Here is a 25,614-nt window from a genome sequence, read left to right as displayed (position 1 = left end):
TGGGTAGCTGGCGGGTGTCAGGCAACCCTGCGCTCCCGCTACCCCGGCGCTGATCCAGCCAGATGAGGCCTGTGGCCCTACTCAGGCCGGTTTCTGCTTCCCTAACTAGTCCAAACATTATTTCTTAATATCTCTTAACATCAATATATGCAATTGCCCAATAAAATGACATACACTAGCAGACTGGATAAATAAAAAGAACCTAGCGTTTTGCTGCATACAAGAAACACACCTCAGACATTACTTTAGAGTAATTGCTTGAAAATAATTTTCCAAACTAATGATCCCAAGAAATAAGCTGGAGTACCCATTCTAATATCAGTTAAATTCGACTTTCAACTGAAACTTACCAAAAAAGATAAGGAAGGACACTTCTTACTCAACAAAGGAAAAATCTACCAAGAAGAAGTCTCAGTTCTGAACTGCTATGCTCCTAATGCAAGGACACCCACATTCATAAAGGAAACTTTACTAAAGCTCAAACACACATTGCTCAAACCACACACAATAATAGTGGGAGACTTCAACACTCCACTCTCATCAATGGACAGATAACGGAAACAGAAACTAAACAGAGACACAGTAAAACTAACAGAAGTTATGGACCAAATGGTTTTAACAGTTAGATATAAAACATTTCATCCTGAAACAAAAGAATATACCTTCTTCTCAGAACCTCATGGTTCCTTCTCTAAAACTGACCATATAATCGGTCACAAAACAGGCCTTAACAGATACAAAAAATACTGAAATAATCCCTTTTATCCTATCAGATCACCATGGACAAAGGCTGTTCTTCAATAACAAAAACAACGGAAAGCCCACATACATGTGGAAGCTGAACAACATCCTACTCAATGATAATTTGGCTGAGGAAGAAATAAAGAAATGAAAGACTTTTTAGAATTTAATGAAAATGAAGGCACAACGTACCTAAACTTATGGGACACAATGAAAACAGTGCAAACTCATAGCTCTAAGTGCATCCAAAAAAATGCAGAGAGTATATACTAGTAGCTTAACAGTAAACCTGAAAGCTCTAGAGTAAAAAGAAGCAAATTCACCCAAGAAGAATAGACTGGAGGAAATAATCCAACTCAGGGCTGAAATCAACCAAGTAGAAACAAATGGATTATACAAAGAATAAAAATCAAAAAACAAAAACAGGATTAGAATAATGATCTAAACAGTCCCACAACCCCTAAAGAAATAGAAACAGTCATTAATAGTCTCCCAACCAAAAAAAGCTCAGGACCACATGGGTTTAATGCAGAGTTCTATCAGACCTTCAAAGAATATCTAATACCAATACTCCTCAAACCATTTCACAAAATAGAAACAGAATGTACTCTACCCAATTTGTTCTATGAAGCCACAATTACTCTGATACCTAAACTACTCAAAGGCCCAACAAAGGAAGACCATTTTCCCTTATTAATATCAATGAAAAAAGTACTCAATAAAATTCTCACAAACTGAATCAAAGAACACATCAAAAAGATCTTCCATCATGATCAAGTAGGCTTCATCCCAGGGATGCTGGGATGGTTTAATATATAGAAATCCATCAGCGAAATCCACTACATAAACAAACTCAAAGAAGAAAACCATAGGATCATCTCATTAAATGCTGAGAAAGCATTTGACAAAATTCAACAGTTCACAATGAAAGCCTTGGAAAGATCAGGAATTCAATGCCCATACCTAAACATAGTAAAAGCAATATACAGTAAACCAGTAGCCAACATCAAGCTAAATGGAGAGAAACTTGAAGCAATCCCACTAAAATCAGGGACTAAACAAGGCTGTCCACTCACTCCCTACCTATTCAATATAGTACTCAAAGTCCTAGCCAGAGCAATTAGACAACAAAAGGAGATTAAGGGGATACAAATTGGAAAGGAACATGTCAAAATATCACTATTTGCAGATGGTATAGTAGTATACTTAAGTGACCCCAAAAATTCTACCAGAGAACTCCTAATGCTGATAAACAACTTCAGCAAAGTGGCTGGATATAAAATTAAGTCAAACAAATCAGTAGCCTTCCTATACTCAAAGGATAACCAGGTTGAGAAAGAAATTATGGAAATGACACCCTTCACAATAGTCATAAACAATATAAAATAACTTGTTTTGACTCTACCCAAACAAGTGAAAAATCAATATGTTAAGAACTTCAAGTCTGAAGAAAGAAATTGAAGAACATCTCAGAAGATAGAAAGATCTCCCATGCTCATTCATTGTCAGGATTAATATAGTAAAAATGGCCCTCTTGCCAAAAGCAATCTAAAGATTCAATGCAATCTCCATCAAATTTCCAACTGAATTCTTCATAGAGTTAGAAAGAGCAATTCTGAAATTCATTTGGAATAACAAAAAAGCCAGGATAACAAAAACAATTCTCAACAGTAAAAGAACTTCTGGTGGAATCACCATCCCTGACCCAAGTTGTAGTATAGAGCAATCATGATAAAAAACTGCATGGTATTGGTATAGTGACAGGGTGGTAGATTAATGGAATAGGATTGAAGACACAGAAATAAATCCACACACCTATGGTCACTTGATCTTTGACAAAGGTGGTAAAACCATCCAGTGGAAAAAAGACAGCATTTTCCACAAATGGTGCTAGTTCAGCTGTTGGTCAATATGTAGAAGAATGTAAATTGATCCATTTCTATCTCCTATCTTAAGTCCACATGGATAAAGGGCCTTCAGATACACTGAGTCCAATAAAAGAGAAATTGGGAAAAAGTTTCAAATACATGGGCACAGGGGAAAATTTCCTGAATAGAATACCAATGTCTTAGTGTTTAGCACTTATGTGCTAAGATGAAGAATCCCTTCAATGCTACCTCATAAAATTGCAAAGCTTCTGAAAGGCAAAGGACACTGTCAATAGGACAACATGGCAGCCAACAAATTGGCAAAAGATCTTTACCAACCCTATATCTGATAGAGGACTAATATCCAATATATATACAAAGAACTCAAGAAGTTAGACTCCAGAGAACCAAATAACCCTATTGAAAAATGGGGACAGAGCTAAATAGAGAATTCTCAACTGAGGAATCTTGAGTGGCTAAGAAGCACCTAAAGAAATGTTCAACATCTTTAGTCATCAGGGAAATGCAAATCAAAACAACCCTGAGATTCCACCTCATACCAGTCAGAATGGCTAAGATCAAAAACTCAGGTGACAGTAGATGCTGGCGAGGTCATGGAGAAAGAGGAACGCTTCTCCATTGCTGGTGGGATTACAAGCTGATACACCCACTTTGGAAATCAGTCTAGCGGTTCCTCAGAAAATTGGACATAGTACTACCTGAGGACCCACTAATACCACTCCCCAGTATATACCCAGAAGATGCTCCGACATGTAATAAGGACACATACTCCACTATGTTCATCTCAGCCTTATTTGTAATAGCCTGGAGCTGGTAAGAACCCAGATGTCCTTCAACAGAGGAATGGATACAGAAAATGTGGTACATTTACACAATGGAGCACTACTCAGCCATTAAAACAATTAATTCATGAAATCACAGGCAAATGAATGGAACTTGAAAATATCATCTTGAGTGATATAACCCAGTCACAAAAGGACACACAGGGTATGCACTCACTGATATTAAGTCAAAAGTTTGGAATACCCAAGATACAATTCACAGACCATATGACACTCAAAAAGAAGGAAGACCAAAATGTGGATGCTTCAGTGCTTCTTAGAAGGGGAACAAATGAAACTCAAGAAGAACGAAGACCAAAGTGTGGACACTTTGCCCCTTCTTAGAATTGGGAACAAAACACCCATGGAAGGAGTTACAGAGACAAANTTTGGAGCTGNGACNAAAGGATGGANNATNTAGNGATNGCCATATCCNGGGATCCATCCCATAATCAGCTTCCAAATGCTGACACCATTGCATACACTAGCAAGATTTTGCTGAAAGGACCCAGATATAGCTGTCTCTTGTGAGACTATGCAGGGGCCAGCAAACAAAGAAGTGGATGCTCACAGTCAGCTATTGAATGGATCACAGGGCCCCCAATAGAGGAGCTAGAGAAAGCATCCAAGGAACTAAAGGGAACTACAACCCTATAGGTGGAACAACAATATGAACTAACCAGTACCCCGGAGCTCTTGTCTCTAGCTGCATATGTATCAAAAGAAGGCCTAGTCGGCCATCACTGGAAAGAGAGGCCCACTGGACTTGCAAACTTTATATGCCCCAGTACAGGGGAACCCCAGGGCCAAAAAGGGGGATGGGTGGGTAGGGGATTGGGGGGTGGGTATGGGGGACTTTTGGGATGGCATTGGAAATGTAAATGAGGAAAATACCTAAAAAAAAAAAAAAAGAAGGGGAACAAAATACTCACAGGAGAAAATATGGAGATAAAGTGTGGTGCAGAGACTGAAGGAAAGGCCATCCAGAAACTACCACACCTGGGGATCCATCCCATATATAGTCACCAAACCCAGACTCTACTGTGTATGCTAAGAAGTGCTTGCTGGCAGGAACCTGATATAACTGTCTCATGAGAGACTCTGCCAGAGCCTAACAAATACAGAGGTGATGCTCGTAGCCAACCATTAGACTGAAAGTGGGGTCCCTGATGGAGGAGTTGGAGAAGGGACTGAAGGATCTGAGGGGTTTTGCAGACCCATGGATTAGAGCAACAGTGTCAACTGGTCAAACACCCCTGGGGCTCCTGGGAACTGAACCAACAACCAAAAAGTATACATGGAGGGACCCATGGCTTCAGCTGCATATGTGGAAGAGAAGAGCCTTACTGGACAGAAGTGGGAGGAGCAGCCCTTGGGCTTGAGGGTGTTCAATGCCCCAGTGTAGGAGAATGCCAGGGCGGGAAGGCAGGAGTGGGTGGGTGGTTGAGGGAGTACCCTCATATAGGCAGGGGGAGGGAGGGNGGGATAAGGGGTTCCAGAGGTGAGACCTGGAAAGGGGATAACATTTCAAATGTAAATAAAGAAAATATCCAATAAAAGAAAAATAAAATATTATGAACCATGACTTCGACCTAGAGATATAGGTATGGTTTAACATGCATGAATTAATAAATGTAGTCCATGACATAAACAGACTAAACAAAAATACCCAACATGATCATCTAACTAGATATAGAAAAGAACTTTGACAAAATCCAACACCATTTCATGATAAACAACCTAAAGACATACAAATGACATATCTTAACATAATAAAAGCAATTTACAATAAGTTCATTGCCAATGCCAATGTAAGTGGAGAGAAACATTTTCACTAAATCACAAATAAGACAAGGATGTCCATTCTTTTCATACACATTCTAAACAGTACTTGAAATCCTGGATAGAGCAACAAGACAACTGAAGGAGATCAAGGATATAAAAACAGGAAAAAAAGAAGTCAAAGTATCTTTATTTGCAGATGACATAATTTTATACATAAGCAATCCTATCAATTTGATAAGGAAAGTTCTAATGCTGATAAAAATCTTCAGATAAGTAGCAAGATACAAAATTAATGTAAAAAAAAATCAATAGCCTTCCTTTTTTGTTGTTGGTTTTTTTATATACTTTTTATTAGGTATTTTCTTCATTTACATTTCCAATGCTATCCCCAAAGTCCCCCATACCCTCCCACCCACTCCCCTACCTACTAACTCCCACTTTTTGGCCCTGGCGTTCCCCTGTACTGATAGCCTTCCTATGTTCAAATAACAAATGGTCTGAAAAATAAGTCAGGAAATAATAACTTCTAAAATAGCTTAAGTATCATCTTTGGGTAACTCTAACCAAGTCAGGGAAAGACTTGTATAATAAATCTTTAAGAAGAAAGAAATGGAAAAGGAAATCAGAAGATTAATAAGATCTTGCATGTTTAAGGATTGGTAGGATTAATGAACTTAAAATGGCCACCCCATCAAAACAAACTGCAGATTCAACTCAATCCCCATCAAAATTCTAACACAATTCTTTCAAGATGTTGAAAAAGTAATTCTCAACTTCATATGGAACCAAAAATTTCCAGGGTAGCTAAAATTATCCTGAATAACAACATGACAACAACAACAACAACAGAATACCATAAGAACATAACAACAACAATAATGCCAGAAGCATTACCATTCAGATTTTTAGTTGTATTAGAGAGTTGCAATAACCAAAACACAAAGTATTGTCATAAAAGTAGACATGCTGATTAATGGAATCTAACCAAAGCCATAGACATAAGTTTTCATGCCTATGGAAATTTGATTTTTGATAGAGAAGCCAGAAATACACAGTGGAGAAAGAGAGAGCATCTTCAACAAGTGATACTAGTCAAACTGAATGGCTATATGTAGAAGAATGCAAGTTGATCCACACTCATAATACTACAAAAACAAAACAAAACAAAACAAAACAAAACAAAACCAGAAAACCAGAAACCCCAGCTCCAAATGGATCAAGGACATCAATATAAGGGCAAACATACCAAATCTCATAGAAGAGAAAGTGGGATTAGTCTTGAACTCATTAGCACAGGAAAAGCCTTTATGAAAAAGACATCAATAGCACAAGTATTACCAACAGTTAAAACTTGTCTTCCTGAAACTGAAAAACTTCTGTGTGGAAAGTGTCCATCATTTAAAAAATGACAATTTACAGAATGAAACGAATTCTTTACTAATTATATATTTGATAGAGGGTTAGTATCTAAAACACATAAAGAATGATAAAACAAACACAATAACAAAAAAACAAACCCTGAACAACCAACCAACCAACCAAACAAACAAACCAAATAACCTTATTTAAAAATGGTCTATACAGAACTAAGCAGAAAGTTCTTAAAAGGAAAACACAAATAGTTGAGAAACACTGAAAGAAATGCTCAACATTCTTATGCACTAGGGGAATGCAAAGTAAACTGCTTTGAGATTTCCATGAAATGGAACCTATACACGACATTGCTAAGCTGGTCAAGAACCCAAGACTACATATGTCCCATGGGCCTAGGGGAAAACCTAACACTATTATTCTGCTAAGGGAACACAGCAGTAAAAGTATTCCTAATGACATTCTGCTATACACATGGATTAATGCCATACAGTAGGTGGAAACTGACGCAGAGTCACAACTGGACAATGTGAAGAGAGTGAGACACTTTAGATTACATGGTACTGAATGAGATATTTGCATCAATGATCTTTTCTCAAGGTTCCGGGATCTACACAGAGGTAATTGGTAACTCCAAGAAAACAGTGCCTCTCCCACAGGAGACTGATGCAGTATGAAATCACAGAGACTGCGGCAGCATGCACAGTACCTGCATAGGTTTAAACCAGGTAAGGTTCCTGCATTGAAATGGGAAAGTAGACACAGGGCCCCACCCCTAACCAAGAAGTTATCTGTAGTTGATACCAACTGGTAAAAGGAAAATCAGTTTTCTCCAAGTGAGTCTTACTGGGTATATTAACAACATTACATAACAGACCCCATACTCAGGAGTAGTTGGCCAACACAAAGCTATTTCAATAATATTTTTCAGACTTTGTTTCATTTTACATTCTGGGGGGGGGGCATTTTTTTGTTTATTTTATTTGTCTCTTACTATATAAGCAAGATTTTGATTTCTGTTTTTGTGGAGTTTCTCTGTGTATTTTGTGGGTTTTTTTCTTTTTAAGAGAGTAAAAAAACAATAATTTGAGTAGCTGGAGAGGTAGGAAAGATCATTAAGGAACTAGGGGAGTGGAAAACCACAAAATTTATGAAAGTATTTTTTTTCAATAAAATATACTTCTTTGGAATGTTGGGAAAACTATATAAATCAATATTTTAGAACTCTTAGCATTGGGCTTAGATCCCAAATTATGCACCCAATAAATGGTAATTATTAATTTTATCAAAGATAGTGATTTCTAACTTTGGGGAAAAATAGAAGGAAATTGATATTTGACTGTAAGTTAAAAGGCATGGTGAAAATATTGATGATAACATCAAAATCAACACATATAGTAAGAATAACTTGGCCCCTGGAATCACAGATTGGCATTGATTCTCAGTGCTGTTACCTGAAGGTCACAGTAGCTTTCTGGTTTTTGTCCCATAGAAGTAAATTAGCACATTCCTTGAGATAAAGACCCTAATACTCAAAATGACTGGACAATAATATGGCTGTGGCTTCATCTCTTTAATTTCCCAATTTAAGCCTGGAAGATACAATGTTTTCTCTGACTTTTATTACAATGAGTTAGTAATATGTGTAGAATAACTAACATGTAAAACCCAACTGGACAGGTAACTCAGCAGTTGAGAGTACTTGCTATTCTTCCAGAAGACCTGAGTGTGGTTCCTGGCACCCATGTCAGGTTATGTACAGCCACTTGTAACTCCAGCTCCAAATGGTCCAACACCATCTTCTGCTCTCCATGAATACACACACCCACACCCACCCACCCACCCACACACACCCAACTGTATGATCTTGTCAGAGCTGTTTGGTGACTATGTCATTTGAAAGAAAAGAGTATTAACAAATATTTATCTAGCCCAGGCTTTGGCTAAACATTGCAGGTCAAAAGTTCCTGAAAAATAAAGTTGTGTAACCATACTTGCTCTCAGCTAAAAGACCGAGAATAGTTGAGTCACCAAGTCTTCTGACCTGTAGTTATGTTTTCTGTGACTACACAGGGATACCAGCACCGAGTATGATTTTAATTTGCCAAATTTATGGCTCTTGGCTGATATAAGCAGAATATATAGAAAATCAGTCTTGAAAGGATTTAATAAAGTGTATACTTTATAACCATGTTTCAGACGGCAGATTGCCTTTGTATTGAGGGGCAGGGGCAATACTGATGGACTCTGTGAGTTCCGAGGCCAAGTGTGTACCTTCTGGCTGAAGTACAGCTTCCTGTTGCTGCCTGACTGCTGCCAGGTGTGTCTGCAGAGGTTCATAGTTCTCTGAAGATATTTTAATCACACTGGTTATAGGAATGCCAAGCTCAGTCATAATGGCCAGTAGCTGAGGATTGTTGAATCCCACAACAATAACGTAATATTGGGCACCATCGTCTGGCTCATCATCTGTTGGAAATACCAGAAAGAAGGTCAGCTCTCATTGTTAGGTAGAACAGGTTGTCCCCAGGCAAACCAGTCGTGATACTCAATTATGCATGTGTTCGTAATCTCTCTGGCTTGCCAAGACCCAGGCAGTTGGCTGGAACGCAGGCCTGTTGACTGTTTTTCATTATTGCTCTTCCAGTAAAGAGACTGTGGCCATTTTACAAAATATTAAATCATGTTTGCAAATGAGACATAGACATATTAGGAGGGCCAACACACATGGGGTCTGCGGCCATGGAACATGGTGCCTGAGCTTTTGTCAGAGTTTAACCTGTAACTAGTTTCCTTTGATTCTAATCTCAGTTGAGCAACATCTGGCTTGACTCCCGAGTTACAAGTAGCTCCAGCTTTCTGGTACTTTATAAGTAAAGGTGTTTACAGGATAAGGAAATACTGTGGATGTGCTCTGTAGCATAGCACCGAATGAATTCATGTCAGGGTGGTGAGAACACTGTGCATCAATGGTGAGGCAGCTATACAGCATTCCGTCTGAAGACATACATAAGTATAAAGTAGTTCCCTATTCTCTTTTTCCTGGTAATGTTCTTTATGAATATTAAAACACGAGACTCTCTTAGACTACGATGTTCTGGGTGTGACAGTAACCGTCCTGCTTTCGTGCTGACCATGCATGATACACAAGAACTTTACACTGTACAGTGCAGCTCAGTAAGGCCAATGTACATGCCATACAACAGATGCTCACATTTTAAGTTCATGTAATTAATTCTCCCCAACCTTGAAAATTGTCAGCATTGGTATTGACTATGGAGAGCATAAAATCATTGTTTTGGGGTTTATTATCTTTAGAGTAGAGATACGTGAGAGGGATCAACTGATAAAAGATGCAAAGAAAAAAAAAGCCAGTCTCTCTTACTTAATTTAGACACAGTAAAGATCAAAAGTGTTGAAAGAAATCAAGAATCAAGTCTATTGATTACAAATAACAAACAAATAAAATAAAGATAGTAACAGGTAGTTCTGTCTGGACTCAGAGAAAACCAGCTGTGAATCACTTAAATCACGAGTAACTCCTGAAAATGACTCAGTTTTGGGTCAGCCATTTAGGACAGAATGAAGTTCTATTTGGTCTGTTGAAGACAGAAAGATTGTGTGAAAAGTTTGAGTCAGGAAGATGCACTCTTACATGGCCTGGATCGAGGCCCCTCTCTCCTGCCCCGATACATAGGGCTGCCTTGTCTGACTGAAGTGGGAGAGGATGAGCCTAACATTGCAGAGACTTGATGTGTCAGGTTAGGGACATAGTTAGGGGAGGTCCCACTCTCTCAGAGGAGAAGGGGAGGGGTGGGGGGAGGAACTTTGTGGGGGCCAGGGAAGGGGAACTGCATTGGGAATGTAAATAAATAAAAATAAAATATGCTGGATAGATCAAAAAGAAGAAGCTGTGTTCTGCATAGCCTCTCAAATAATTAGATTTCTCACATGTATCAACTTTTATTCCACTAACTTATCTCTGTGTGTGTGTGTGTGTGTGTGTGTTGTGTGTGTGTGTGTGTGCATGTGCGTGCACATGTGTGTGCAGTACAGTCATGCCTGTGTGTGCCATAATGCGCCTGAGGAGGTCAGGGGACAACTTGTGGCAGCTTGTTCTCTTCTTCCACCATGAGAAGCCTGGGGATGGTGGTGAGGCCTGAGAGTGAGCAACTTTCCTCAGGAGCCATCTCGCTGAATCACTCTCAGTTTGCCTATAATTACACCTGACTTTCCATTACATTCTCATCAAGACAGTAATTACAAAAAAAAAAAAAAAAAAGCTAAAACCATGCATGGATTGCAAACAGAAATATTTTTTCAATCTGAGTGCCACAGAGCATAGGTTATATGTGGCTTTAAAATAAAAAAGGCTAAGAATGATAGTGTGTAATTATAGAGGTAACTCTTAAAGCCCTATTCTGGTCTATAAAGCAAGAGGTGGAAGACACCATGTGGAGCTACACACTGACCGATATAGGATTTGGCCTCGTCGTCTTCTCCCCTCCGTTTTAACTGTGTGGTCTTCCTCACTGTTACAGTGGCCTCAGGCTGGTCCTTGCTCTTTCCCTTCCCAGGCTTGGCACTGGCAACCTTCTTCTCCTTTGGAGACTTCCCTTTTCCTTTGTCTTTTTCTGATTTTGTTCTTTCTTCTACCATCTGAAACGAGAAAGCACATTCTTACCCTCCAAGTCATCTTGTGAACAAGCAAAGGTTTCCCCAGTTAGGCAACTTAATCCTCTAATTCATGTCATCAAATCAACTCTTGATTTTACTGCATTTCCATTATTATTTGCATCATCCTGCCTCCAGAATCCTGCTCTATTTGAGTTCCTGTCCTGATGTCCTCTAATGATGAACAGTGCTGTGGAAGTATTTGAGCTGAATCAACACTTTCCTCTTCAACTTCATTTTTGGTCATGGTGTTTTGTTGCAGCAATAGAAATCCTAATAAGACGGGGCACTGAGGGGCAGGCAGGAGTGTAGTGGGAAGGTACCAGGATGTTGTTTAAAAGAATAGCCTTCTAGAAGAGGTTCATCTAAAGGAGTCTCTCAATCACTTGAGCTGCGTGTTTGTGCTGATGTGGGGTAGGGCAGAATCGGAGGAAGAATCAGAATACCTTGTGGTGTCAGGAGCTTGGGTAGGTCTCTTAGCCCAACTTTGGAGTGCACATGTCTTTGTGTGAAAACAATCAAGCAAAACAAAACAAACCGGAAGATAATGAATAGGCTTTCTAAATTCTACCTATGTTTTTCATGTTGGCCATTTTTAAAGGTTAAAAGGTCTTCTGAGATCTTAACACTAAGAAAAATTCTCATTATTACAATTCTGCTTGAAAGCATATAGCCCTGACTAGTGAGTGGCTGATATCTAGAAAGAGGGGATCCATAGAGAGTGACATTTGCTTGTATTCTTCACAAATTGCTCTAGGGCATGCTTAGTTCACATGTCTGTGGGAAGATCCAGTATTTACCCTGCCCCTTCACAACTTCCCCCAAACTTTGCACACTATTTCCTAGTAAAACTGTGTCTGTGTTGATAAATTGGAAGTGTTTATTCTCATTGAAATGATAGTGGAGTACTGGTCCTAAGATGGCGACTCTATAGACTATAGATACAATATGTGGATCTTATTTTTTTATATGCAACAATACTTGAAGACAAAAATAATTAAAATATTGTATAGTTATTTGGGGCTTTGACATCCATTTCCTAAGGTCATGGAAACTAATTTGAAAACCTCTAAGATATTATAGACTGGGTAAGTTAAAGATAGGGAGCATTGGTACTCAGCTAACAGGCTGCATGATAGAGGGGAAAGAAGTTTGTGCTCTATATGATTTTTTTTTTTTTTTGCTGCTAAGGGTTTTGAAGGACTGACTCAGGCAAACTTTGGCTTTCACGGATGGCATCACTGGTGCCAAAAGATTCCCTACCTAGTGTGAGGGTTCTAAGGCTGGCAACACTGCCACTCTCGCTCCTTAGCAGCCACAGGAAACAAATATCTGTGAAGGTTTCTGCTGATAGTACTGGGTAAAAACTGGGAAAGTACACCAGAGATTGCAGAAAATGAAGAGAAATTCAATGTGGTTGAAGCATATGCAAGTGGTAAGACCTCAGGATAGAAGAGACAGAAGCAGTAACCTCAATAAAGGCAGCTGCAGCAGCCACTTCTGCCACAGCAGCCACCTCTGCCACAGCAGCCACCTCTGCCACAGCAGCCACCTCTGCCACAGCAGCCACTTCTGCCACAGCAGCCACCTCTGCCACAGTAGCCACCTCTGCCACAGCAGCCACCTCTGCCACAGCAGCCACGTCTGCCACAGCAGCCACCTCTGCCACAGCAGCCACGGCAGCAGCCACAGCATAAGCCCTTGGGATGGAAGTGAAAATTCAAGAAACCAGTCCCATGCCAGACAGACAAGGGCAGTTAAAAGGAAAAGAGCACACAGTCAAAGTCAAGCCCACCAGACATATTTCTTCCTTATTCCATCCCTGATGATGATGATGATGATGATGATGATGAACTAAGCTTAATGAGAAAATGAGAGCAAGCACGGAAGTTGTGAAAATCTGTGAGTTTTTTTTTTTTTTAATGTGAGCATCCATATAATCATTTGCTTGCTCAGTGGACATTTCTGTGAGTAGAGGAACAGAGCAACAGAGGCTAGGAGTGTCATGAACAGTTTTGGAGGTGACACAGGCCTGATACAGGGATGTGAGAGGGTCCAGCATTTCTCCCTGCATTAGATATGAATTGGTGCCTACAACAGGGCTAGGCACTACCTCTCAGAGTTGAATCTAAGGGAAAAGAAAGATAAGTAGACAGACAGACAAAAACAGAACTAAAATTTTAGTGACTGCAGAGACAGAAACATAACTGAGGAGACTGTGCTTAAAAGTCGGGGGATGAAATGCCTTCTCTAAGGAGGTGGCGTTTGAGCAAAAACCTGAAAAATTAGTCAGAATGACCATGAGAAACAGGGAAAAGGTGCCATGTAAAGGCATTTGGGCATAAAGAAACTGTGTGTTCAGAGAGCCGGAAGACATAAGGCACCAGGACAAGGGCAGAGTGGCCCAAGGCAAGGGTGGATGACTAGGAATGGCCATGTAACCCAGGACTTTAGAGTTGGGGCAATAAATTCTTACCTCATTGAAAAATCAGCAGGAAGGCTTGAGAGTTTTAGGGTAGGGGAGTTTATAGAAAACTGAATTTTTAATAAGGAGATGTGGAAATAGTCCACAGAAGACCTAATAGTGACTCACATGAAGGTGTTGGCAGAGTGGAGAAACGTAGATGGATTTCAGATCCATTCTGGATGTTGAAACTGTGAGAGTCTAACCACAATAATGAAGAAGGAGGCATATCAAAGGGAGCACCATGGATCAGAGCTTGAGCCCCTGGGTGGTTTGGTGCTAGTCCTCACTGAGATAGAGAACACTGGTGAGAATCAGTTTTCAATTAACATGGGAAGACTACTGTAAGTGATCACATTATATTGGAGGTGCCTTGTTGTAGGGCAGTGGGCCACGAGAAGAAGCTTGGTAAGGTTGAGCTAAGGCCCTGAAGGGATGATAGGAGTTTTGTCTGTTTCAGGCACCAGGCCCCTGTCATATAACTGCAGTCCTCTGCAGCCTGCCCCCTCCCCTTCCCCAAGAGATTTGTGGCCATCAGTCACATAGTGGCAAACCCCCAAGCCCTTCCACATGTAGAGGTTAGGCATCCCTAACCTCTCAGACCAAGCCAATAGGAAGTACATACTGACAGCAAGTGGACTAAAAAGTTTAAAAAGATGCACCTGTAGTTGTGGCTAACACTAAGCAAAGACAGCTATGGCAGGCTGTAGAGGTGGCAGACATGGAGACACGTGACACCAGGGACAGCATTTGTGTGGGCCAGCTACCTTGTCAAGTTTTGCTGTGAAGGGAACTTGGACCCTGCATCATTCGTCAGGTGAGAAGATGGTGGTGGGCATAAGATGAGTTAAGAATGTACCTCTGTGTATACAGCAGGAGTTTCCATGTTTACTGGTTGATAGAATAATCCAGTACAGAGGGAGACATTGAAGGTATAGGGGGACATCTGAAATATTCCAGACAATTCACTAGTTCAGGATGAGCCACAGAGAGAGGCTCAGTTGTTGGGTGTGGATGGAAGAAAGGAAGAGGTCTGGGTGGTCTTGAGAGAATGTTTCTAGTTTTCAAGAGAAGTGTGTGCGTGTGCGTGTGTGTGGTAAAGTCAGCAGGCAAGATCAGCAGATTAAAAAAAGGGAATTTCCAATAAAGTTAGATAAAGTCAGGGTCATCTCAGACAGTCTAAGAGCAAGTGCACTGGGGGAATGTGGTAGGATTTAGCCTCTGCTGAGATAAAAACAGGACAAGCATGTTGGGTTCTCTGAACACCTTGAGTTGTCTTTGTTTGCTCAGATGCAGACATGAAGAGGGTGGGGTGGGTTGCTGAGTTCAAGATCATGATGGAAAAGAGAGGAAATAAGACTTTCTAAAGCACAGGACGACAGGTGTGGACCATGGAGTAGAAGACAAACAGCAGAGATGACAATACATAGAGACTGGTGGCTGCCATTGACCAGCACTTACAATGGAGTTGAAGACACTTTGGGGGTGGGGGAAGTTCCTATTAGGTCATTTTAAGAGGGGAGGAGAGGGGGCATCCAAGTTTAGAGAATGGGAGACCTTAACACTTCAGTGGTGATGGGCTAGGGTAGAACCACAGGAACAAATGGCTGATGTGGGATGGAGGAAATGACCATTAGATAATCAAGAAGTCATTATGAAAACCTCTGTTCACAATGAGAGAAATAAGAAAAGAATCAATGACAAAGGAAAAAAAGACCCAGAGAAGCAAAGGATGTTAGAGCCTGTTCAAGTGTCCAGGGCAGTGACAGACCAATGGGAGGGTCTGGAAGACTGAGCAGGTACCTGTGGCTGGGCTGCTGCTTCAGGCACCAAGGCTGCAAAACATTAAACACACCTTTCTGGTTTATATTTGAAGTTCTCTCTATAACTTCATTTTTCTACACGGAGAAAACTTTAAGCCAATAAGTCTGCCCTGTAATACCGAAAGTAATATTCTCAGCCATAAACTAGCAATGAGCTATTTTAATCATGGCTGTCATCAATATTTAGAATATTTCTATTTACAAAGATCATGTTTTATAGCAGACATTGCACCTTGTTAAGTCCTTGCAGGTACAATGGGTACAGCATTAGCTTCACTTTATAAAGCTTGGTGGGAGCGAGCAACAATTTAATAACCAAGTTATTGAACAGGAATGCCAGGTCAGATGCCGGGCGTGGTGGCGCACGCCTTTAATCCCAGCACTCGGGAGGCAGAGGCAGGCGGATTTCTGAGTTCGAGGCCAGCCTGGTCTACAAAGTGAGCTCCAGGACAGCCAAGGCTACACAGAGAAACCCTGTCTCCAAAAAAAAAAAAAAAAAAAAAAAAAAGAAAGGAATGCCAGGTCAGAGGGGTGTGTCACCCATATTCTCTGCAAAGAGTCCTTGGAGCACAGCCATGGCTCTGATTCCAGTGAGCCTGTGGGCTTTATTGGGGCTCATCAAGGCCTCTGAAAACTCAGCTTTGGGTGATGGCCCATATACCAACGTGAAACCCCTGTGAATGTCCTTCGTAGGCATTACCCTTGCCACAATAAAGTCAACTTTTCCATCAAAGGTCTTCCAGAAGCCTTTATGGTTGAAATTTAAAACAAGGTGTTGGGGCCATTTCTTTGAACTGAGATAAGAAAGTGACTTTATATAGGGGAATGCCAGGGCCAAAAGAATGGGAATGGGTGGGTAGGGACGTGGGGGGCGCTATGGGGGACTTTTGGGATAGCATTGGAAATGTAATTGAGGAAAATATGTAATAAAAATATTAAAAATTAAAAAAAAGAAAGTGACTTTAGGTTAAGTAATTTAAAGGGATAATTATTATCAACTTATGCACTCATTCAAATAGCTCAGCATTCTACATGCATTTGTGGAGCACAGTGGGGGAAAATTCTTGAATAATTTTCCTCCATGGAGTTTGCCAGTTCAGGAGATCCTGAGCATTGTTTCCTATGATTTTTCTTGGGGTAAGGGATCTTAGAAATAGGTTGGTCATAACCCCAAGTTCAAAATCAGTAACAAATTCTGGTGCCAGTATCTAGTAATGCAGTATGAAATGTGACTTCAGACACCATGCTTTTAATCTGATCTCACAAAGCAAGACGGGTAATTTCTATTAAGACACACAGTTTGTCTGAGGACACGGAGCTGTGGAAGAGGCTGTGCTGCTCTGACTTGAGGCTCTAAGCTCCTCTTACTGTTCTGAGACTCCAGTTGGCCTCAGCTTCTGCTTCCTTCCCAGTGTCCTCTCCTTCTGTCCTTCTGCCTCTCTCCTTTTATCTGTGTCTGTACTCTCTCTGCTCAGTCTTCCCAGGGACCCAGCAGTCGTTCCTGGATGTTCTACCCATGCTTCCTACTCACGACTGTCTTTTTCCTCCACTTAACAAGGCCACACCAGGAAGCTGGGAACAAAAGCCTTAGGTCCGTTTCTTTTAGTATAAGTGAATGATCACTGTCACCCCCCCCTTCACTTTCACAAACATGTTTTTGTTTCACCCTGGTTAGCCTTTTTACACCACTGTACTGGAGAAAGCGTTATCATCACTGAAAAGTTGAAAGATGAAGTTACACAAGTTTCCAAAATTTCAGCGCCTAGAAAGATGAGCGAAGAGAGTTGCTTTTGCTTCCACTTCTCTGCCTCATTTTTATATGACTATCTTTGGCCTTCTTTCTAGACAGTTTACCATCTTTCATGTTCCATTTAACAATAACGATAATGGTTGTTAGAACTTCAAGAAAGATGGTTATGAAAGAACCTCCAGGCACAGCAAGGATTCTCCAGTGCCAAGAAACTGTACGGCAGTGAGCAGGAGCAGGAGCAGACACAAGAACCTGCTTCTAATGGGCTCCAGGTCTGGCAGAGATGTTTGTTGGTAGATTTCTGAACAGGTCCCTTGATCTCTTCTACCTTCTCAGAGCTGACCTCAAAGTTGATCTATCTACTCTCCCATGTTTAGACTGTCCCTTCCCCCCCCCCCACTATCCATACTGAGGCTGAACCAGAGCCTTATCATCCTCAAGCTCCCTCATTCTGAACAAAGACTGGCAGCTAGGATCCTACAGTTGTTCCTTGGTTTGAAATAGGTTCTTCTGTTTCTACTAAGCTCTAGTCACAGGGAGTTCAAACCTTACCTTTCATTTTCTCTCGTTTTATGTACCCCTATCTAACATACAGGTTGTTGCAGCATTTAGGGGTAAATGTTAGGGATTGGTTCAAATGCTTTGGTTTAATCTGGAAGCTCCATGTCCAAATGCTGAAGGTTCTTGTCCTCAACTGGTTTTGATTGATCAATAAAGATGCCAGCGGCCAATGGTTGGAGTAAAGGGAGATAGAGTGGGACCTTTAGATTTGCATGGGCTAGAAACTGGGAAAAATGAGACAGAGAATCACTATTTCTCAGGGGAGAAGGATGGGGTATTGAAGCTCAGGAGAGAAAGCCAACCAGCCATGTGAGAATCCAGGTGGGTGGCCACTGGCCTGTGATAGCAGGGGAAGGTTAAAGAGTGCCCAGCCTTTGAGGTAGCCAAGGCACTTTGAAATTAACTGGTGTGTGTGTGTGTGTGTGTGTGTGTGTGTGTGTTCCATTTACACATCTAGATAGCTCCTGGGCGGGTGCGGGAGTGCACAGGTGCAACTTGCCAGGCACCAAAGTGGATTAGCTAAACTCACCGTTACAGGTGAAAGCTGAACAAGGCAGACTAGACAAACATTCAGCATGAATGAACCCTAAATCACAAACTAAACTTTGCTCATATACTCTTTCTTGCTTTGAGACACTATGACTTCGTGTTCCTCTTCCATGGCCTTCTGCTCATAGCTTAAAATATTTGAGGGAGCCTCTTGTCAATTCAAGACAAAATGCAGACAGGGAAAAAGTTTCTCCCCAGCTGTGTTGGGGAGCATATATCCCTAGCACATGGGTGGAGGGTCACGTTTATCATGGAATGCACTCTCTCTCAACCAGAATATGAATACAAGACATCTGGATGCTTCCTACTGTAGGAAGGCTTTGGGTAGGCGCAGGGACTTCTGAACCATTTAAGCTACTTAGCAGATGTGGAGGTCTCATGCAAAGCAATACCTGAAGATAGTTACAGCATTCCACATACTCACTTGACTGTTAAGGGAATCTATATAGAATCCTCAGTTACATCGTCTTTCTAAAGACAGGGGGAAAATTCTGTTCTGTAACAAAGCAACTTAGTTATTTGGTAATTCAAAATGTTTCAGATAATATTTTATTTCTAAATGACATCTTGATGTTAACACTCAAACCTAATTGACATCCCTTCTTCCTTTCTCAGTAGTGGGGGTGGGGGTTCACTGGTAAAAGCCAAGTACATGGAAGTGAATAGCTATATTTCATCTATTTTATAGCCAATTCTCTATATACCATGTATCACCGATATGTGTGTGTGGCCTGCTGTAAGAACTTTGCAGTAAAATTAAGGAGCTGGAGGAGAAAGCAGGCTTGTGGAAGTTGTAACTAACTTAGTCCATTATGTGTTTTACAAGAAACTAGGTCTTTTCTGAGTCCTGTGTTAGAGCTCTTTGATCATCTCACTCCTCCTAGTTAGTAAGCAAGTCACTTGTTTGGTTCCAGAGATGGTAAGAGCCTCAGAGACTGTGCATGAGGTAAAACAATATTAACCATATTTATCCTCTTGAAAAAGGATTGAGCAATATAAAGGAAGTAATGAGAGAGGGCATGTGTGCGCTCGCTCGCGCGTGTGTGAAGTGCTCCAAACTCAGAATATACGTGTATGAAATAGATATGTTTTACTTTTATGAAATCCCGTCACTGTTAATTAGCCACCATACTGTCAAATATCCAAGATGGTGTATGACATACACAGTGATCTCCAAGTTAAGTTGATCAGGGTGATTTTTTCTTTTTTACATGCAGAACTATGTCTAATTGTAACAGTTCAATTTGAAAACACAAGATTATGGGAATATTTGGGGAACCAACTAATCCAGTTTTAAAATCTACAATAAAAACATTATTCAAAATATAGACCACTATGTACTGCATAGTATATTATTTACTACCCCAAATGTAGAAAGCACATACATGTCCATCAACAGAATAATAAATAAGAAAATTAGCATAAGCAGTAGAAACTCACAGAACAAGTAATAACAATAGATATGGGTGATGTGATAATAGCTAAATTATGATACATTTTAGCTAAAAAAACTATTAAAATATTTTACCATGATTGTAATTCTATAAAGGAATGAATATATATGATGTATATTCCATATATCATATAGTATGATTATTAGATATAATATAGTATATATGATATATATCAAGAAGTAGAAAAGGAAGCATTCTGAATACTACTGTTATTGATAATAACAGGATGATGGTGGTTTATTGTTATCTGTTATGCTTTATACATTATTTCTATATTTTCTTTTTTATTCCTCTCCACTCTCCCTCCTGCTGCTCACTGCCCCAGGTCATTTCCAGTACCTCCAGTGATCTGAAAATGCATGAAGTTGAATTAAAAATGTGTTTCTCCAGAGAGCTGTTAGAACACTGGTTCTCAGTCCTCCTATCACTGTGACCCTTTATCACAATTGCTCATGTTGTGGTGACCTCCAACCATAAAATTATTTTCATTGCTACTTCATAACTGTAATTTTGCTACTGAAATGAATTGTAATGTAAATACCTATGTTTTCTGATGGTCCTAGATGACCCCTGTGAAAGGGTCATTTGACCCCCAAAGAGGTGGAGTCCCACAGGTTGAGAACTGCTGTGTTAGAGTGAAGAAAAATATGTTTAGAGAGGCTGGAGAGATGGCACGGTGGTGAAGAGCACTAGTTGTTCTTCCCGAGGACCTGAGTTTGGTTTCTATCACTCACATTGGGCAGATCCCAAGAGCTTGTATATAATTCCAGCACTAGGGGATCAGTTTCCTCTTCTGGCCTCTATAGGCACCAGCAGCACACATACACATAAGTTTACATGAATATACACATTCATGCTTAGGGATGTATTTGTTTCAACTGATCAAATGATACGCTCTTTATAAGACCACACAGTAGTATTAGGCATGGGAGGTAATTTGCACAGTTCCTAGTTCCGTGAATCAAAATATAGGGATGTCTGTGTGTGTGGTGGCCCAAGAAGGGGGCAGGTCTGATATGTGCTTCCTGCAGGATCATACATAGCTCAGAGAAACTTTAGCATCGTGCAAGCTAATGATATCCTCATTAACCACTGGGAAGGGGTAGGGAGAAGGCATTAGGGTGTACAAAATAAGCTCAGAAAGTCTCATTCTCCAAGAGACTCGGTGATTTCTTGGGAAGAAAGAACTAGAAATTAAGTCATGGTTGCTCTTTGTATTGGTGATTAGTTAACCCAGTGCTGTTTATCTTTGCTGAGTTTTCTTCCTTTTCTAGACAACTGTCCCCACACTGAACCTCACAAAGTTGTATGAGAAATGATCAGTCAGGGCAGATGTCTGTGGACAGATTATCCAGCAAGACTCTGAGTCCCAGGGAAACAGGACCAGACAGCGTTTTACTGCATGAGAGCCAGAGGCCATCTCAGAATAACTGAGACAGACAGGTGAAGTATTCACAGTGGTTAACAGCACACATTCAATCTGATGGCTGGGATTGGACTCTTGACTGTTGAGAGCCTTCTTCAAGAAGGCTTAAGTTCCCACCTCCCACAGTCTCACCATCTGTAAATTAGGAGTGGTTCATTGTACTAATGATATTAAATTGTTTAACTACTAAATAATATAACCTGTCTGAAGATATAGAGTCAAACAGTCAATAATAGTAGCTATTATTAATTGCTATCTAAAAATGCTAGTCTATTGTCCCTCTTTAATCAAAAATTTCTAGTAGTGCATGAAAAGTTTTCATTAAAAATAATCAAAACAGCCAGCACAGCAGTGTCCTGTTTTGCAGAGAGGCCAGCTGGGGCATCATTTATTTCTGCAGAATTGCTGGGGTTTGGGGTTCCTTAGATCTTCCATTTGTCAGTTGGATCTTCATTTTGATAATCCTGCCTCAAAGAATTCCAGCCAGTTAGTGAGGCAAGTTATTCCTTTCCTAGAACCACCCAGGAGCCCTCCACACAGGGTCCCTGCCCTTCCTCTGTTTGACTTCTTAAAATAGTTTCTGAAGAATTTAACCACAACTGAATCAAAACTAACCAGCCTGTAATTTCCTGGTCTGTCCCTATGGCCTTTCCTTTAAAATAAAACACACGCGCAAAATGGCATTTCTCTGGCCCATTTCCAGCTTCTTGGGGTTTGACTGGAAGAAGCTCGGGGATGTCTGTGGAAGTGGTTCTTCTTACTCTCTCTTCCTTTCTCCTTGGGAGAAGGCTGCAGCTTGTACGGGGCTTCATTATTCCATGTTAGCAAAATTAGGCTGTTTTCTTTTTCTTTTTTTAATGAAGAAGGTGCTGGATATTGTCTGCCCATAGTTCTTTATGTCTGCCTTTTCTCCATTCTTGTGTATGTGTATATTTGGTACACAAACTACAGACAAAAAGAACCAGCCCTTCATAGAAAAGTGTTTGCTATGAAAGTCTGAGAAAATGTGAGCGACTTTAATTCACGAAAGGCACAATTAAAACATATTTGGATGTTTTGGGGAAAGCCTTTTCAAATATTCTGATTTCAGTTCTGAATTATAGGAAGACTCCATTTATATCGGTTAGTAATATTAAAGGTCAATGATTTTTTTTTGTAATGTAGCCATAGCCATTTTCCAACTCTTTTGAACACCATTTTTCTTTTAGTTTCTTAATCACACTGAGATATAATTCACAAGCAAGTAAGTGCTTATAATTAATACATAATACAAAAGTTTATCAGAAGCAAGAGTGACTGAAAAGAAAAAGTCACACAATAGCCAAATCAAAATGTTCCAGAATAAAAACCAAGAGACGTATTTTAAAACGAGAATGAATGTGATGGGAATCGCTGCACCCAGTACACTGTGTCCAAGGATATTTGTAATAGTGGATGTTTGCCAGGCTGATGAATTAACTGAAGATGTTAATGCAGGACTAAAGCTGCAGAGTGATCCTTGAGATAACGGTGGAGGGGAGATGCGTTTCTGAGCAGACATTCCCATTCAAATTTTATGACATAGTAAACAGCCTAATTTGCTATGATAATATAGGATAATAATATTCAGGACTTCTGAAATGTTAGAGATGTTTTTATTTCTCAACAAACACCCCTAGTCAAATTTTATGACATTGTAAGCAGCCTGATTGCTATTATTATGCAGGATCATCATTCAGAAGTTCTGAGGTGTTAGAAATGCTTATACAACAGAACACATTTCTATTCTGTTTCTACCTATATCTATATTTATATATCTGGAAGTCATTATCGAAGTATTTCCAAACAGATGAGTGTTTTCAAACAGGTCAAGCATATTTACAATTGGAAGTTGTCATTTGTATCCTACAAGTCCACATGCTAAAGTTTTACCTTTGTTCCTTCAGAGCGCCTTGCCCTTATAGTTTTCACGATATTAATTATCTAGCAAGTTTCCTTTCAAAGCAGAAATCAAAAGCAACAGCCTGTGTTCAGCTGCAGCACATTCTTCAACTTAGCCAGGACTAAAGTATCTTTATTCTATCTGGCACTTTAAACTATAATTTACTGTTTGTTTTTAAAGAAAAAAAAAACATGTGGAAATAGAACCAAATATATGGTGACGCATTACATCTGTTCCACGGGGGGCCAAAAGACAAAAAATGCCTAATCCTATCATTTCTCTGTGCCTCCATCTCTGCCTTAACATTTTCTATAATTACTGCTATAATTTTTTCCCTAAAGCATTCATTCTTTGCAAAGTTCATTTCCAAAAATTAAACACAGAAGATATAAAACATTCTTGGGGCTGGACAGATGCAAGCGATATACTAGAATTAGCTCATGAAAGTGAGTATCTTTGTAAATTTAATGGCAAGGTTGAAAAAACTTACGATTTGCTCCCTGTGCAACCAACGTAGAGCCTTTTCTAGGTTCGTCCAAGGAAGAAGACCCTCTTCCCCCACTGGTAATACACTTCCCTTAGCTATTGCAGACGATACGTTGCCCCTGCTTACTTTGCTGTCTGCCAGACTTTTGGCTGACGAGCATTAACCTCATTTGTTCCGACTAACCTCTCAGGTGGCACTGCCGAGATGTACACCCCTCACCCTGTAAACCGTTCCTTTCACCTCTCATGTACAAGGACGACTTTCTGGGGAGTAATCCATTCCAATCAGTTTTCATCTATTTATTTAGCACCTGCTCAGATGGTTTCAGCTCAGACACAAGAGGCTGGTGCTCTGGAAAGCACTGGTAATAAGGATATTAAATTAAATTGGTTCTTAATTGCTCAGAGTTCTCTTACTGCTTTTTCTTCAATAAATTAACTTCAAGCCATGGCTCGTTAGACACCCAAAGTTTTAACAAGCAAATCAAGGTTCTTTCTATAGCTCCAGAATCTCCTAACCATATTAATATAGTTCACAGTTCAGAGAAATGCTGAGCAAAAGAACAATGTAAGGATATTTTGTCAGTTCACATATTTAAAATTTCCTGAGAGTCTAGAATATTCCATTTTTTATTTGAAGATTGCTTACTAAAACCTGAAAATATTGTAGTAAACAATTACTGATTTCTAACGGGAAGCAAATAGGCCTGTGACACTCTTTAGTGTGCAGTTCATCTGTAGGTGTTTCACAAACCTCACAGTTCACTTACACAATTCAAGTTCTCCCATGACATTGGCATCTAAACACACAAGAGGATATGGTTATACTTTTAAATTGTCTAAATTTTCTTTTGCTAACTTTTAACTTCTCTGAGTGTTTCTTAGTGTACAAATTTATGATTCATGGTGGAAAGAACACCAGCAGATGGAAATCCATAACGTCAACCATTTCTTTGAATAGAATTTTCTTGGGTACAAAATGTGCCAGCCCAGAAAGAAGCTATATGGGGTTCTTTCTAGGAAAGCGTAGAGCTTTTGCAAGTACATAGAGCCTAATGCAAGTACAAAGTGATGACGTCATCACCATCACCACCACCACCACCACCACCATCATCATCATCATCATCATCACCACCACCACCACCATCACCGTCGCCGTCATTGTCATGGTCATAAAAAACTCAATCAAATAGGATACCTAGATCTATGGGTTTTGCAAAGGTAAGGAAGGTATAATGGGAATATATTTACCTTTTCTATTTCCATTAGTTGTTTTTTGTCCGTCCTACTCAAGGTCACAAAGAACTCACCTTCTAATCCGTCACTTATGCATGTGGACACACATCACACATGCACACAGAAGCATCTGCTGTCACAAAAATATTTCAGCATAATTTGAAAATGGAGGAAAGCCTTTCTCATTCCTAGTAGTGATCATAACAAATGGTTCTGAATTGGGCATCACTGTGCATGTTTAACGTATTTTTTCAGAAGCAAATGTAAATTTTAAAAAGCACACTGATTTCTATAGGCAGAGTAAATAAAAAGTTTCCCTATGTGGAAAGAAAAAGATCAGAGAGAGGATCTGGCAGCAGGAGTGACTGGTTGTTGCTGAAGCTGTCACTTTGCTCTGAAAGGGCAGGGTGCTTGCCATGCTAATAAACACTCCTAGTCTATATCACAGACAATTTAAATATATCCTAATTTGGCGATTCTTTTCCCCTTGTTTTGATATTTACTTGTGACTCTGTCTCTTTCCTGAGCCCCATTCTTGTTACAATATTAAAGATTCTACCATAAAACCACCTTGATTACATGTTCTGGATATTGCCATTTTCACAAATAAGGGAAATTATATATACACACACACACACACACACACACACACACACACACACA

At 40.0% G+C, this 25,614-nt stretch overlaps 1 protein-coding gene across 1 annotated transcript in view; it reads right to left on the bottom strand.

The window, feature by feature from the left end:
* Positions 1-25,614, bottom strand: part of Spag17 (sperm associated antigen 17) — a 248,890-nt gene that overhangs the window by 143,262 nt on the left and 80,014 nt on the right. The window contains exons 5-6 of the mRNA XM_021157134.1: positions 11,080-11,266; positions 8,882-9,076 (exon numbers count right to left, since the gene is read on the bottom strand). Coding sequence (XP_021012793.1) covers positions 8,882-9,076; positions 11,080-11,266 — 382 coding nt within the window. The remainder of the gene's footprint in view (positions 1-8,881; positions 9,077-11,079; positions 11,267-25,614) is intronic.

This window comes from Mus caroli, chromosome 3 (genome assembly GCF_900094665.2).
Source record: "Mus caroli chromosome 3, CAROLI_EIJ_v1.1, whole genome shotgun sequence".
NCBI classification, from domain to species: domain Eukaryota; kingdom Metazoa; phylum Chordata; class Mammalia; order Rodentia; family Muridae; genus Mus; species Mus caroli.
Note: the sequence above shows the minus strand (reverse complement) of the source record. Positions and strands in the feature narration are given on the sequence as shown.